Below are 17,729 nucleotides of genomic sequence, written 5' to 3'. Positions count from 1 at the left end.
AAAAAAAAAAAAAAAAAAGATTCTTAAAAAAAAACCACCACAAAGAGATGGACAGTGACATCAGCATCACGGCAGAGTGCGCTCTTCCCTTAGGCTCTCCCCAACAAGATAAAATGAAAGGGACACTCATAAACCAACAGAGGACATTCACATAACACAACAGATATTTGAGAAACCTACGCAGCCATACATCAGAAGGTGGAGGTGCTACACTTCCAGGGAGGAAGTGGAAGGAGGTAAGGGCATCTCCTATCCCTCCTTCAACAGCAGTGATCCAAGGCATGGGACCATGCGTGGCTCAGAGAAAAGAGCAGAGAGGGGCAGCTCTCCATGGGAACACATTTGCTCTCCAAATTCCCTCAAAGCCCATGGGAAAGCCCTACACAGAGGTGGCTAAGCTACTGCAGGAGTGTCTCCACCAAGCCAGCACCCCAGGAGAGCAGACAGCAAGGGCAGAGTGAGAACGTCCCAGAGATCGCAAATGAAAGGAAGTGCTCCTCCCACCCCGGGCGCTCCAGCAGCTCAGCTGGTTGGCCAGAAACTCCCTGTATATATTAGAAAAGCAGCAGCTGCAAGCGAGTGAGCAGGAAATAGCAGATGGGCCCTATCAGCACAGATTCTAAGAACAGGCACAGACACTAGGGATTGTGCTGGGCTCAGAAGGCACAGCTCCTGACCCCCCCAAAGTGGTGGAAGGTGTATCTGCAACCAGATACTATCACTATGTGAAAGCACAAATCCATGCTATCAAACAATATGAAGAAATATATTAATACTCCAGAAGTCAAAAATGAGAAGCACCCAGAAATCAATCCTGAAGGTACAGAAATACATAATCTAAATTATAGAGAATTCAAAACAGCTATCATAAATAAACTAACAAGTTACAAGAAAATAGAGAAAGACAGTTCAATGAAATCAGGAACAGAATTAATGAACAGAGGGAATTCTTCACAAAAGAAATGGAAACTACAAAGAAGAACCAATCAGAACTGCTGGAGATGAAAACCACAATGAATGAGATAAAGAAAAATCTGGACTCCCTGAATAACAGCTGATAGTATAGAGGACAGAATTAGCAGCCTAGAAGACAAATATAGAAACGTGTCAGATGGAGGAGGAGGGAGAACTAAGGCTAAAAGGAAGAAACTCTCCAAGAAATATCTGACTCAATTATGAAATACAACATAAGGGTTATAGATATTCCAGAGGCGGATGAGAGGAGGAAGGGAGCAAAAACCTTGCTCAAAGAAATCATAGCTGAGAACTTCCCCAACCTGGTGAAAGGGAGGGAAAAACAAGTTAAAGAAGCTAATACAACTCCTAATCATATCAATGTAAAAAGACCTTCTCCAAGGCAGGTAGTAGTAAAGCTGGCAAAAGTCAGTGACAAGGAAAAAGTATTGGCAGAAGAAAATAATTTACAAAGGAACTCATAGCAGGCTTTCAGCAGATTTCTCAGCAGAAACCTTATAGGCTAGGAAAGAGTGGAATGATGTATTCAAAATTCTGAAAGACAAAACCTTTCAGCCAAGAATATTCTATCCTGCAAAAATATCCTTCAAATATGATGGAGAAATAAAAACTTTCCCAGATAAACAAAAGCTGAGGGAGTTCATCACCACAAGATCCCCCATACAAGAAATGATCAAGAAGGCTGTCATACCTGAAAAAAATAAGAAAGGGTTTCCAAAGCCTTGAGCAACGAGATAAATAGGCAGACAAAATCAGAAAACTGCAGCTCTCCATTAGAGGAGGTTAGCAAACAATTATAACATTAAAGATAAAGGGAAGGAAAACATCAAAAATAAATATAATCTCGTCATTGTAACCACATACTCACAACACAAGATGGAATAAGTTGTGACAACAACAACCTAGAAGGGGAAAGGGAAAGGGATGGAATTGACTTAGACTAAGGAAATAAGAGGCTATCAGAAAACAGACTATCTCATCTACGAGATGTTTTATATAATCCTCCTGGTAACCACTAAACAAATAATCAGAACAGAGACACAAATGATAAATAAAGAGAAAACTGAAAAAACCATCATAGAGAACTACCAAACTGAAGTGGAAGTCTGAAATAGATGGGACGAGAGACAGGTGAAATACAGAACAAATGGAAAACAAGAGATAAAATGGCAGCTTTAAGCCCTCATGTATAAATAATCACTCTAAATGTAAATGGATTGAATTCTCCAATCAAAAGACACAGAGTGGTAGGATGGATTAAAAAACAATACCCAACAATATGCTGTCTCAAGGCAACACATCTCAGTTCTAAAGACAAAGACAGGCTCAGAGTGAAGGGATGGAAGACAATACTCCATGCTAATAGCAAACAAAAGAAAGCTGGTGTTGCCATACTTATATCAGAAAAAGTAGACTTCAAGATAAAACAGGCAATGAGAGACAAAGAGGAGCAGTATATAACAATAAAAGGGACATTCCACCAAGAAAACATAAAACATAAATATATATGCACCCAACACTTGAGCACCAAAGTACATACAGCAACTATTAACAAACCTAAAAGGAGATATTAACAACAACACAATAATAGTAGGGGACCTTAACACCCCACTTACATCAATGGATAGATCATCCAGACAGAAAGTCAACAAGGAAATAATGGATTTTTTTGGTAAAGATTTTATTTTTCCTTTTTCTCCCTAAGCCCCCCAGTACATAGTTGTGTATTTTCAGTTGTGGGTCCTTCCAGCAGTGGCATGTGGGACGCCACCTCAGCATGGCCTGATGAGCAGTGCCATGTCCACGCCCAGGATTTGAACCGGCGAAACCCCGGGCTGCCAAAGCAGAGCACGTGAACCCAACCACTTGGCCACAGGGCCGGCCCCGGAAACAATGGATTTAAAGGAAAAACTAGACCAGATGGACTTAATAGATACATATAGAACACCCCATGCAAAAACAGCAAAACACATATTCTTCTAAAGTGCACATGGAACATTCTCAAGGATAGACCAGGGACTGGCCTGGTAGTGTAGTGTACCAGTTTGTGCACACCACTTAGACGGCCAGGGGTTCACCGGTTTGGATCCCAGGCATGGACCTATACACCACTTATCAAGCAATGCTGTGACAGGCGTCCTTCCAGGAGGAAGATGGGCACAGATGTTAGCTCTGGGCCAATCTTCCTCAGCATAAAGAGGAGGATTGAAAGCAGATGTTAGCTCAGGGCTAACCATCCTCAAAGAAAAAAGAAAAACAGGATACATCGTATGTTGGGATACAAGGCAAGCCTCAATAAATTTAAGAAGATTGAAATCATAACAAGCACCTTTTCTAACCATAATGCTATGAAACTAGAAAACAACTATAAGAAAAAAGTTGGGAAAGTGACAAACATGTGGACACTAAGAACATGCTACGAACAACCAACGGATCACTGAAGAAATCAAACGAGAAATAAAAACATATCTGGAGGGGCCGGCCCAGTGGCACAGCAGTTAAGTTTGCAGTTCTGCTTCTGCGGCCCGGGGTTCACCGGTTCGGATCCCGGGTGTGGACATGGTACCACTTGGCAAGCCATGCTGTGGTAGGCGTCCCACATATAAAGTAGAGGAAGATGAGCATGAATTTAGCTCAGGGCCAGTCTTCCTCAGCAAAAAGAGGAGGATTGGCAGCAGTTAGCTCAGGGCTAATCTTCCTAAAAAAAAAAAAAATCTGTAGACAAATGAAAATGAAAATACACCATTCCAATTCATATGTGATGCAGGAAAAGCAGTCCTAAGAGGGAAATTCATAGCAATACAGGCCCATCTTAACAAACAAGAAAAGCTCAAATAAGCAGCCTAAACTACAGCTAACAGAATTAGAAAAAGAACAAACACAGCCCATGGTCAGCAGAAGGAGGAAAATAATAAAAATGAGAGCAGAAATAAATGAAATTGAAACAAACAAAAAAACACTATCAAGGATCAATGAAACAAAGAGCTGGTTCTTTGAGAAGACAAACAAAATTGACAAACCCTTAGCCAGACTCACTAAGAAAAAAAGAGACAGGCCTCAAATAAATAAAATTAGAAATGAAACAGGAGAAATGACAAGAGATACCACAGAGCTACAAAGGACTATAAGGGAATACTATGAAAAATATGTTAACAAATTGGACAATACAGAAGAAATGGATCAATTCTTAATACTCATACCACTTCCCAGAACTGAATCAAGAAGAAACAGAGAATGTGAATAGACCAATCACAAGTTATGAGATTGAAACAGTACGCAAAAACCTCCCCAAAAATAAAAGTCCAGGGCCAGATGGCTTCTCTGGAGAATTCTACCAAACATTCAAAGAAGATTTAATAACTATCCTTCTCAAACTATTCCAAAAAGTCGAGGAAGATGGAATACTTCCTAACGTATTTTACGAAGCCAACGTCACCCTGATCCTAAAGCCAGACAAGGACAACACAAAGAAGGAAAACCACAGGCCAATATCGCTGATGAACATAGATGCAAAAATCCTCAACAAAATATCGGCAAGCCGAATACAGCAATACATTAAAAGGATCATACACCATGATCAGGGACACAGGGATGATTCAACATCTGCAAATCAAACCATGTGACACACCACATTAACAAAATGAGGAATAAAAACCACATGATCATCTCCACAGATGCAGAGAAAGCATTTGACAAGATCCAACAGCCATTTATGATAAAAACTCTCAATAAAATGGGTATAGAAGGAAAGTGCCTCAACGTAATAAAGGCCATATATGACCAACCCACAGCCAACATCATACTCAACAGGGGAAAACTGAAAGCCATCCCTCGGAAAACAGGAACAAGACAAGTGTGCCCACTCTTGCCACTCTTACTCAACATAGTACTGGAGATTTTGGCCAGAGCAATTACACAAGGAAAAGAAATAAAAGGAATCCAAATAGGCAATGAAGTCGTGAAACTCTCGTTCTTTGCAGATGACATTATTCTACATGTAGAAAACCCTAAAGAATCCAACAGAAAACTATTAGAAATAATCAACAACTACACCAAAGTTGCAGGGCACAAAATCAACTTACAAATATCAGTTGCATTTCTATATTCTAATAACAAAATAGCAGAAACAGAACTCAAGAATACAATCCCATTTATAATCGCAACAAAAGAATAAAATATCTGGGAATAAACTCAATCAAGGAGGTGAAAAACTTATACAATGAAAACTATAAGATACTATTGAAAGAAATTAATGGTGACAAAAAGAAATGGAAAGATATGCCATGCACATGGATTGGAAGAACAAACACAGTTAAAATGTCCATTATACCTAAAGCAATCTACAGATTCAACACAATCCTAATCAGAATCCCAATGACATTCTTCAGAGAAATAGAACAAAAAATCCTAAAATTCACATGGGGCAAAAAAAGACCCTGAATAGCAAAAGCACTCCTGAGAAAAAACAATGAAGCTGGAAGCACCACGATCCATGACTTCAATATACACTACAAAGCTACAGAAATCAAAAAAGCATGGTACTGGTACAAAAACAGACACACAGATCAATGGAACAGAATTAAAAGCCCAGAAACAAAACCCCACATCTATGGACAGCTAATCTTCACCAAAGGAATTAAGAACATACAATAGAGAAAGGAAAGTCTCTTCAACAAATGGTGTTAGGAAAACTGGACAGCCACATGCAAAAGGATGAAAATAGATCATTATCTTTCACTATACACAAAAATTAATTCAAAATGGATCAGACTTGAAGGTAAGTCCTGAAACCATAAAAGTTCTAGAAGAAAATATAGGCAGTACACTCTCTGACTTCAGTCTTAGAAGGACCTTTTTAAATACCATATCTACTTGGACAAGGGGATCAAAAGAAATAAACAAGTGAGACTTCATCAGACTAAACAGCTTCTGCACGGCAAAGGAAACCATGAATTAAATGAAAAGACAACCCACCAACTGGGAGAAAATATTTTCAAATCATAAACCCAACAAGGGGTTAATCTCCAAAATCTATAAAGAACTCATACAACTCAACAACAAAAAAACAAACCTGGTCAAAAAATGGGCCGAGGATATGAACAGACATTTTTCCAAAGAAGATATACAGATGGCCAATAAGCACATGAAAAGATGTTCAACATCACTAATCATCAGGGAAATGCAAATCAAAACTACACTAAAACATCACCTTAGACCCGTTAGAATGGCTATAATCACCAAGACAAAAAATAATAAATGTTGGGGAGGACGTGGAGAAAAGGGAACCCTCACACAGTGCTGTGGGAATGCAAACTGGTGCAGCCACTATGGAAAATAGTATGGAGATTTCTCAAAAAATTAAAAATAGAAATACCATACAACCCAGCTTTCCCATTACTGGGTATTTATCCAAACTTGAAGTCAAGAATTCAAATAGACTTATGCACCCCTATGTTCCTTGTAGCATTATTCACAGTAGCTAAGAAGTGGATGCAACCCAACTGCCCACTGACTGATGAATGGATAAAGAAGATGTAGTATATATATATATACATATACATATATATACACACACACACGCAGAATGGAATACGACTCAGCCATAAAGAAAAAGACAAAGTCACCCCTTTTGCAACCACATGGATGGACCTTGAGGGTATTATGTTAAGCAAAATAAGCCAGACAGAGAAAGACAAACACCATGTGATTTCCCTCACATGTGGAAGGTAAACTAACACATGGACAAAGAACGGTTTAATGGTTACCAGAGGGGAAGGGGGGTGGGGGGTGGGCACAAGGAGTAAAGGGGCACATTTATATGGTCACTGACAAATAATAATGTACAACTGAAGTTTCACAATTTTAGAAACTATGATGGCCTCAATAAAATTAAAATAAAAAAACACAAAAAGAAAACCACAGAGATGAAGAAATTTTTAATCTTCAGAAAATCAAATTTCCAAATTATTTATGTCCAGGCTTTGGAGACATACACTGCTAACAGAAGTATAATTCCATATCATCTTTCTGGGAAGCAATTTAGGAAGGTGTATGCTCTTTGTTCATTACTAAGACATTCAATATAGCCTGTAGTATACGATAGCAAAAAACGAAAACAAATGCCCAACATGGACCATGTAACAATAAATTACAGATAATCTTTTAATGTGAAAATGTGCACTTAAAAATTGTTGTAGAGGGGTCGGCCCAGTGGTGTATAGGTTTAAGTGTGTGCACTCTGCTTTGGTGGCCCAGGGCTCACCAGTCTGGATCCTGGGCATGGACCTATGTATTGCTTATCAAGCCATGCTGTAGCAGGCACCCCACATATAAAATAGAGGAAGATGGCACAGATGTTAGTTCAGGGCCAGTCTTCCTCAGCAAAAAGAAGAGGATTGGCAGTGTATGTTAGTTCAAAGCTAATCTGTCTTGAAAAAAAAAATACAATGCCCACAATTAATGAAGAAGGTTAACTATGTGCATAAATAAGGTTTTGTCTATATTAATAAATAAAGATAAGCACAATAAAATTTTTTACCTATGGATGGGTTGGAAACATAAATATTTCAAATTTTCCACTTTTTCTTTACATTTTCTAGCTTTTGCTTTCAGAGAAGTTTTCCTATCACATGAAGTTTTTTTAATTAAAAGAAAAAATTTAAAATATATTTCACAAAGAAGTGTTATACATCTAAGTACCAAAGATACAATTTTATAGTTCTTTTTAAAAATAAAAGGTTGGAAACAAAATACATTCTTCAACAATTTGGGTCCTTTCCCTACACTATATTTACCTGATTATGAGAGGACTTAGATTGTAAGAAATATCATCAAATTAAAAAACAAGTTTTGGCAGAAAGAACACCACCACTAAATATACACACTGACAGTGAGGCTTATCTTTATTTTGGATTTTTTTCAAAACTATGCATTTTAGAACACTGTAATGTTTTCAGGAGGATTGAAGGATATTAATTTGTATGTTTTTATTTTAAGAAATATGCAAATATAATTCTAATTTTTAGTATATTTTTGTGTCTGGTATTTTCTAGTAGTATTTCTAGTATTTCTTAGTATCTAGTATTTAAATTCTAGTTTCTAGTATTTTTCCCCATGGTATGGTAATGTTAACTTTCTTTCTTCTATCTCTAAACAACAAAGGCATGGATATAGAAAAGACAAACTGTTAGTTCTGTTTTTATCTGGATAGTGCAGTATAGGGGATTTTTAGTCTCATATTTAATATCACATTTTAAAGACATTTAGGTTCTAAGTATTAAAAAAAAATCTCAGAATTGTAGAGCTGAAAGGGGCCTTAATGATCAGATAATGCAACTCTTGCTTTTCTTAGAGGGAGAAAATAGAGTATTAGAGAGGTTGATTTGCTCCTGCCACCCAGCATGATTTTCTGTCTTGCTAAATTATGACCACTCCTAAAATTGGCGGTAGAACGTAGTGTTAAGAGCATGCACTCTGGGATCTGAATGTTTGGGCTGCAAGTCAGCACCTGACTAGTTTTGTGACTCAGGCCAAGTTTAACCTTGCCGAGCTTCAATTTCCAACCTGTAAAATGGGACAATAGCATCTACACCATAGGTCGGCTATGAGGATTAATCAACCTAACATTTAAAGTGCACTTTAAGCACTTTACATGTTACCTAAGTGTTAGTTATCCTCCCACTACAATGTAAGCTCCCTGAGGGCAAGGGATTTTTGTCTGTTATATTACTGAACCCTAGTACAGGGCTTGGCACAGACTACATATATGTTCAATAAGTATGTGATGAATGAATGAATAAAACCTTATCTAACATGAGGAAAATATTAAAGCTTCTCAGAATCATCCCAGCTTTAGTCAAAAAGCTGACTAAAGTATAACATCTAAATAGGATTACATTTTGACTGGACTCTTTCATCCTTTGTAAGAAGCTCACAGAGGTCACAAACTTTAAGGCTTCTTAGTGTGCAAATGCAGGGGGAAAAAGGGATTTAAAGCTTTAGTCTATATATCCCTAAGTAGGAAAGAAGAAAAAAGCCCAAAAGTACTTAGAAAACACTATAACATTAAAAGAGATTTGTGGGGCCAGCTCCACAGCCAAGGGCTAAGTTTGTGCTCTCTGCTTCGGCAGCCCACGGTTTCGCCAGTTTGGATCCTGGGTGTGGACATGGCACGGCTCATCAAGCCATGCTGAGGTAGCGTCTCACATGCCACAACTAGAAGGACCCACAACTAAAAATATACAACTGTGTACCAGGGGGCTTTGGAGAGAAAAAGGAAAAATAAAATCTTTAAAAGAGATTTCTTTCTTGTCTAAAAACATTGAACAAATATGCATAAACTCCCTGGGTACCTGAATATCAATGACAGGAAATTTGCCAAATTATTAATTAATTTAATGGTACTGAAACTAACATGAGACAATTCTTGTATCTTTTTAGAGCATCCATACATTTATTAAATTTACTGAAAGCAGAATGAACCACCTAATTTCTCAAAAATGTTTGATTTTAAATTAAAATAAAAACTTAGAAATAAAACAAACTTTTCAATTGTTGCTTGAAATTGAATGTTACAGAAGACTCTTCATAGTATGATGTCCTTAATAAAGATCAAAGTGTATAATGCCAAGAGTTGTCCCAAAGTGTTGTGATACACTGGAATTTTGATCTATTAATTATTACTTGAAATAAGTAGTAGAAAATCCTTTGACACATTTTTGTGTTGTTATGAAATTATTTGGCTACCATTTTTTGGTATAGAAAAGGAGATGACTATTGCGTAAAACAAAAGACATCCATACTAACTTTTACAAGATAGAGACAAAGTAGATTGCCAAATTTAATAAAAATTATCTGAGAATTCATAGTAGTAAGTAAACATGTTTTTAAAAATAAATAAATTAAGTTCCTTGGGAGAGGAGCACCATACCTGGCATGGTTTTCGAGGACACGGAGTGGAGAGGTGGCGAAGCGAAGATCCCACATCTGGACCACTGGTAACCTATCATCCTCAGAGGCAAGAACCATCTGAGTAGCAACATCAGGATGCCAGGCCAACCCAGAGCAATGCATCTGCAGATAGTTAAGGCTCACATTTTATCAATCCTATTACTTGATGAAAAGCCAAAATGAACTTGAGGAATATGCCTTTGTTGAAACAAACAGTAGAAAGCACGAGCTCAGGCTCAGTTTATTTAAAAAAAACACAAAACCTGAAACTATCAAATTTTATTAAAGAGTATTTAACAGCAGTCTTAAAAGTAAAAAGTTTAAATGTTTTAATTCATCCAGCTATTTGATACACAAAACCATTCTGGACTAGAATAATTCTATACCAAAAATTCTAAAAGTCGAAATTTTAACAAGGGAAAAGTCTTACAAAAACTTAAAATTTACTACTTTTGTAAAAATGAAAATAAAGAGATAAAAGATTTTAGTTACAAAAATAATCCACACCTTTCCTCTATTTTATCAGAAAAATCAAGATAAAATGTCTAAAGCAACAACTACCATTTAAATTTTCTCATGTGATAAGTTAACATTATTATTGAGAATTATCTGCAAGTTCAGATCCTATTAAGTATTCTAGAAGATGACTGAAATGCTTATTGTATGCTTTATTCCATTAAGATTTGTTTTAAAACTCTTGATTCATTGAAAAACAGTACCATGAAGAAATATTCTTCTAAACAATTTTTTCTTGTAATTGTTGTTGTTTTAAAATTATGTATATATTCTTTGATTTAGGCAAGCTCATTTCTGAAAATGTCAAACTAAAAAATGTAATTAAAAACCAACTAATAAAACAAGGCCCTAAATTGTGCCTAAATTATTTTACAGCACATAATATTATGATGACATAATATTAGGAATTTGTAAGGGGGAAAATTTAAAGTGTTACACAGCAGCGTCTATTGGGCAAGTAGGGGAAGAAGATTAGCTCACTTTAGCAGTAACTAATCAGAAGAGATGAAGCCAGGAGTTGGGAAACTACAAGTTCAGTCATAAAATTACTAGCAGAAAAATTTGTACATTCTAGAGAAAGCTAAACGTGAATTAAGAAGTTGCTGTGGTGCCGGCCCCCCCGTGGCCGAGTGGTTAAGTTTGCGCACTCCGCTTCAGCGGCCCAGGGTTTCGCCGGTTCAGATCCTCGGTGCGCTCATCAAGCCATGCTGAGGCGGCATCCCACATGCCACAACTAGAAGGACCCACAACTAAAAATATGCAACTATGTACTGGGGGTCTTTGGGGAGAAAAAGGAAAAATAAAATCTTTAAAAAAGAAAAAGAAGAAATTGCCGTGATGCTTTGAAACAGCTGGCAAAGCAAAACAACCAGTTTACCATGGAATAAGCTTGTTGATTAACCAATCCCTTTCTTCCTCATTAATAATATCAAACATGGTTTATTGAGAATTTTATTATTTTCTCCAAGGAAAAAAAGCTCTCATTCCCACATGACTGGTCCATGAAAAGACAGGATTTAACTTTCTAGAAATTTGATTTTTTACCAACTCTGACAAACAACATAGGAATACCTACAGCAGAAAAACAACACATTTGTCACAAATCAATCATATACTTACCCTGTTACTATGATCACTGACTTTGATTATAGGTTCATTTTTCCTAAGATCCCATACAGTGGCCCGGCCACTGGGACTGGCTGATGCTAAAATATGCTGAACTTGTCTGTTCCATGCAATGCAGCTAATATCTTCTGGGGGCTATAAGAAATAAGCTATTAAAAACCATTTTTTCACTTATAATCAAATTTAACTACAAAATCTGACCTTTTAAAAAATGGATTACTTAAAAATCTGATCTATTCGTTCCATGAGTTTGCTTTATATTTCTAAATTCTCAATATATTCAAGACAATTTAAAGCACAAGTGTATGCCAATTCATGTATTTTGCCTTGTTTGATACTGTCTCATTCACCAGGCATTTATTAAGCTCCTGTTATAAATTAAGCACATTTCTTTATTTTGCAACTGCCACAAGACAGATAACGGACCACAAAGTAGATGTTGGTCAATATGATGAACAATTAGGCAGAGCAAAAGTTACAGCCTAGACCATTAGAAAAATATCTTTATAAATGGCAGATCAGATGCGGTTATTATGCGACCTCTCAGATTGCCAAAATGTTAGGGTCCATTATAATGGCTACTCAAACTGAGTAGTCTATATAACACAAAGAAACTCAAAGGAGGACTGTTCTTCCTTAACTTACCAGAAACACATAGGAAAGGGGATAAGGCTTTTTTTAAAGATGTTTCGTTTCTAGTCTATGATTTTTATTCTAAGGTTGGATATTGTTAAAACATTATATGATATAAAATACTATGCTATATAAAACACTATATCTAAAAAAATTATTGTAGACTTGTCTATCTCACTCACTACTGTGTGTCTAGTACATTTAATAGTGGCTGGCGGGTGGTAGGCACTGAATAAATATTTGCTATTGAAGGATTCACTGATACTTTGAAGAGACATATTTATTAATACTTTACTGCACAGAAGTAAAATCAATGACATCTAAACATTGATTTTAAACCAACACATTTTATGTGAAAAAAATGAAGTGTAGAAAAACTGATTTTGGCTCTTTTGATTACCTTGAAAGCAATGTAATACCTGTGTTTTGGCTCCTGGTGTCATTGGAGTTGCAAAATTGTTTAGATCCCAAATATAGATTTCAGATTCATTAGCACCAGAGGCTACCAAATTAGTCTGCAATAGAAAATAATTAATAACTAAATAGCACTTATGAATAATTAAGAGAACTCAGAATAATTCAGTTCAGAGCTGGAAAGATCTATCAGTTTTAGGGCACACAATTTTTCTATTTAATAAAAAAAGCAAAACACAAGAATTTCTAAATACTATGCAGAACAATTTGAAATTTAAGTAGGTTTTTAGAGACACATACTATAAAACTCTAACTAAAAAGGTAATATGTCTACTGACATTTTAATACAAGACATTAAAAAAATAATTACATGGACAAATTCTTAAACAATCATGTAATCAGATGGGGATTATCAGTTGTGGTTTTGCATCTTTGGAAGAGGATCTGATTGTGGGAGACAAAAATAGGTCACCAATTATTGCTTTCAGACAAATAACTGAATCCTAAAATAATGGCATCTATCCCGGGATACCTCAAAGCCAGCTTCAGGACCCAGACCAAGATAGGGCTAGTAAAGGCACCTGTAAATCCTCACGTATTTCTAGTTTACACTCAATCTTGTTTCAGGTGGTAATATTCCTGGGTTATCTCTGTCGTAGACTTTAGGTCAAAAGACCCTAAAACTGTGATATGAAGTATAGGAAGAGAATGAGTTTCACATATTGACCTTTGCCCTTTACTGTGTACTTTCATAAATTCTTCTCTTAACCGCTGCGCCACCGGGTCAGCCCCTATTTGTGTAGATTTCTAATTATTTCATATAGTAGTCTCTTTGTCATAAAGACAAAATTTCTCAATTAATAAAACAGTGGATTAGCCCAGACACCAAGCACCAGCCCATGCTGAACTAGCACAAACTTTTAAAAGGCAAGGATTCTAACCTTTGGGGCTCCTCATTTTTAAAAATTTCCAATCAGAAGGCATGACATCTCCAGACTTCAAGAGGTAAAACCCATCAGCCTGATCCCCTCCATGGAGTCAGGACTATTCGCTCTAAACCCAACTCTGAGCCATCCATTCTTCAAACAAATACACTCATTCATCAACCTGTACAGGCACACATTTTTAGCTTTCAGTTCCAAGAGTGAGGCATAGTAGATTCATACACTTATTTCAAATAACCAGCACATAGCTCAAGAGTTATGAATAAACATCAAAAGTCTAACCTGGAAAATGTTCACATCCAAGGCTCTCACTGGGCCAGTATGTTTGTCATTCTGAGCAATCACAACTTCCTTGTCTCCAGCTATAATTTTAGAAGGATCATAAAGAATAATATTTCCATTTTCACCACCTGCAATCAGAACTCCCGAGACACTTCCTTTGGAATCCATCTTATGAGGCCCCCAAATCAACTTGTGGTACCTTCAAGAGAAAATGAAGAAAATAACTCATTTTTGAAGTCAAATAAATATAGAAAAGAATTTGAAATTATACATTTAATTCTTTATGTTTTCATAAATACTCCAAAAAACATTGCTTCTCCTCTATTCCTGGTAACTGTGCATGACTCGATGAAATGGCATTTTAGTTTTTATTTACATTCACATGTGCATATTTGATTTTGTAATCTTAAATAAAAAAAACTCATTTGTAGAGATGATATAGTGTGACAAAGTATACTTGATTTGTGTGCCAAAAGATACGGGCATAAGAATGTTTTTAACATTTAGAAACTGTGAGACCCTAGCAAGTTACTTAATCTCCCTAAACTGCCTTTGGTTCATCTGTAAAATAGAGCTAATCAACCACGTCACTTGATTCTACGTGACTAGAGAAGTACTCAATGACCAGTGGCCTATTAAAAAGTAAAGGTTGCTAAGGGAGTCATTGAAATTTTCTAAGAAAAACAATGTATTCTGACAGTAGAAAAGTGACATCAAAATTCTGTCTATCATGACAAGTACCCCTACTGGTGGAGAAAAAAAGATTATGGGTTGGCATGGAGATAAACTACGAACGTGGTGTGGAGGTATACGACAAGACAAATGGTGCAGCTAGACAAAAGGGGTCTGGGGTTCCCATCACAGCGGGAGGGCTCCGAAGAATGACAGGTCCATGACACTCCATGATTTGAGTCATATTCTGTTAGCTGAGGTATAATCTCTTCACCAAAATCTGCCATACTATTGAGGCAATAAAGCATATTTTACCACTCAAATAAAAGTGTCCTTTCTCTGCATTACAATAGGGCGCAAGTACTTGGAAAGGTGATCCAAATACATACTGCACCAGAAATTACGTCAACAAAATTCTCTGTGAAATATATTTTTAAATATAGATAAGTCCAAGGAAAAAAAGAAAAACAACCTACTATTCAGAGATAATCACTATTAACATCTTACTATTCATCCAACTACCCCTTTTTCTAGGCATACCTACCTTTTTTGTAAACAGGTAAGAGGAAGGAGAAAAAAGAAAGTAACTCTACTATACCACAAGGAAATAAAATACTAGAAACTAGAGCTTCTCCTTCCTATCCTACACAGAACAGTCAGCAATAAAAAAGTCAACAGAATAGACACTTCTTTTACTTCCATAGTAATTCACTCAAAGATTTTTTCACAAAATACTTCATGACACTGATGGTATGTACTTCTTGCAGTTTCTTATAATGGCATATTTATAGACAAACTAGGCATCAACCACAACATATAGGTGAATAATCATGTGAATTTAAGGTTGAATCTCATACCTGTGAGAAGAAGAGAAAGTGGCACAAGATTTCATATCCAAGGATGGATCAGAAAGGTCTAATTCAAATATCTCAAGGGAAGCATTGGTACTAAATGTTGCATCCAACTGCTGAGCAGATGTTCCTGTAGAAAATACATTTATGGTAACCACACACGCAAAAATAAAAGACTCAGAGAAAACCATATAAAATAGAAATTAAATGTATGTTTTTCAATTATCTCACTCACGAATGCTGCATTAGTGGGTGAAATCTCAGCACATATGCCACTGAGTTGATGCTTAAATTACTATAGAAATGCGATTCTGACACAAGGCTTGCAAATGATGTTTGCTAGAATGGCTAGATAATTTTAATTTTTTATTACTTTGAAGATTAGCCCTGAGCTAACATTTGCTGCCAATCCTCCTCTTTTTGCTGAGGAAGACTGGCTCTGAGCTACCATCTGTGCCCATCATCCTCTACTTTATATGTGGGACGCCTGCCACAGCATGGCTTGACACACAGTGCGTAGGTCTGCACCCGGGATCCGAACCGGCAAACTCCGGGCCACCAAAGCAGAACGTGCGAACTTAACTGCTGCACCACCAGGCTGGCCCCCAAAATTTAAAATTTTTAAGCCTGTAGATATTTCAAAAGCTCTCTTTATAAACAGTCCTGTGATTTACTGTTATCCACTTATAGTCACAAATGATATAACTCTAACTCCTTTTATATACAAATGCTAGCATCAAAATTGTTCTTCGTTCATTCAAAGTGACATTTACTAACTTTTTTACATGTTATCTATGGTGATTAAAACTGGAAGAATAAAGATATAACACAATTCTTATGAAGTGGGGAAGACACTACAAACGTAATATATCATGAATACTGTTATGATGTGCAAGGTGCTATGGGAACACAGGAAGGTCATTGAACTCAGCTTATAGGGAGGATAGAGGTACACTGACAGGAAAGAAGAGGCATTCTAGAGGAGATGAAGCTTGAACTGAATCTTAAAGGACAAGTACGAATAAGTCAGATGTGGAAGAGAAGAAATTAGATGATTCCTTCCATCTTGTCTCTGTTGAACTTACCTGTAGCTAGGTAAATGGGATGATTCTGGGCAGGGCTCCATGCCTGCATGGCTGTACGATCTACTTCCTTTAACTTCATCCTGCTAAAGAGAATATTTTACATAGAAATATTTTGAACATGTATTTCTACATAGAAATATTTTGAACATGTAACATAGAAACACTTTTTTACATAGAAATATACTGGACAAACTACTACATCATTAATAATGCAGAATGCCAACAAATCAAATCGGTTTAGATATCATTTGTTGGGAATACTCAATATGAGAAAGAAGAGAAACTTGTTAAATTATTTTGAGGTAGATATAGGGCTATTCTAATTGTTTACAGATTACAGTCCTTTAGCTGAAAAGTCAATTTGGAAAAAATTTGCAAAAACAATACAGGGTAGTATCTGAGGAATTAACTCTGCTACACAATATGCTTCTCAGACAAGGATGGGTGGCAGTGTATCGGGGTAACAGAAGGCACATAATAAACAAAGTGCAGGATTACTCAATGATAAGAGCAGTTGTAAAAACTAATTTTAAATTAAAACAGACTAACTACAGAGAACCCTACTGTAAGCCCACAGATTTTAAAGATAAAACAGAAACGTTTAAAAAAGTGGTCATTCCAAGCTGCAACGCCATATACCACTAGTTTATATATTCTTTCTGTTAAAGTTACTTTAGTAGAAAAACTCAGGAGGTATGTGCTATACCTTTAAAAAATCTCTTATTTTACATCAATGCATTCACATGGCACAGTATTACACTGTAACATGTACCATAATTTAATTACTCAGTCTGTTACTGATGAACACTGAGTAGTTTCTAATCTTTTGCCATTTTCACAGACAAAGCTGAAATAAATGGCCATATGGACCTGTTATTTCATTCATGGGCAAGATTAGCTATAAATTTCCAGAAGTAAAACTGTTAGGTCAAAGGATAAATGCAATTTTAATTTTGACTGATATTGCCAAGTTGCCCTCCACGGCCACTGTACCTTTTACACTCCCAAGAGTAATATATGAGTAGCTTCTGCCCTAGAGTCTTAGCAGAGTTAATACTTTGTTTCTGTAACACTTTAAGATTTTTACCAACCTAAGTGAAAAATGTTAGTTCTGTATAGTTATAATTTGTATTTCTCATACTATAAACAATGTCGAGTATCTCTTGCATATGGTTATGAGTTATCCATATTTCCTTTTCTATCCCTTTTCTGTTTATTCTTGTCTATATCATTTGCCCATTTTTCTATTAGGTTGTCAGACTTTGTTGATTTTGCTTATGATA

General features: G+C 36.3%; 1 protein-coding gene across 16 annotated transcripts in view; it reads right to left on the bottom strand.

Moving 5' to 3' along the window:
- Positions 1-17,729, bottom strand: part of SEC31A (SEC31 homolog A, COPII coat complex component) — a 78,912-nt gene that overhangs the window by 51,429 nt on the left and 9,754 nt on the right. For 15 of the 16 annotated variants that reach the window (XM_046655671.1, XM_046655673.1, XM_046655674.1 and 12 more), the window contains exons 2-7: positions 16,447-16,529; positions 15,368-15,491; positions 13,839-14,037; positions 12,618-12,713; positions 11,560-11,700; positions 9,905-10,047 (exon numbers count right to left, since the gene is read on the bottom strand). In XM_046655671.1, the coding sequence (XP_046511627.1) occupies positions 9,905-10,047; positions 11,560-11,700; positions 12,618-12,713; positions 13,839-14,037; positions 15,368-15,491; positions 16,447-16,525 (782 nt within the window). In that variant the 5' untranslated portion in view covers positions 16,526-16,529. The remainder of the gene's footprint in view (positions 1-9,904; positions 10,048-11,559; positions 11,701-12,617; positions 12,714-13,838; positions 14,038-15,367; positions 15,492-16,446; positions 16,530-17,729) is intronic. The other variant, XM_046655672.1, reaches the window with a different exon arrangement.

The sequence above is a fragment of the Equus quagga genome, chromosome 3 (genome assembly GCF_021613505.1).
Source record: "Equus quagga isolate Etosha38 chromosome 3, UCLA_HA_Equagga_1.0, whole genome shotgun sequence".
NCBI classification, from domain to species: Eukaryota; Metazoa; Chordata; class Mammalia; order Perissodactyla; family Equidae; genus Equus; species Equus quagga.
This window is presented reverse-complemented; position numbering and strand designations above follow the sequence as displayed.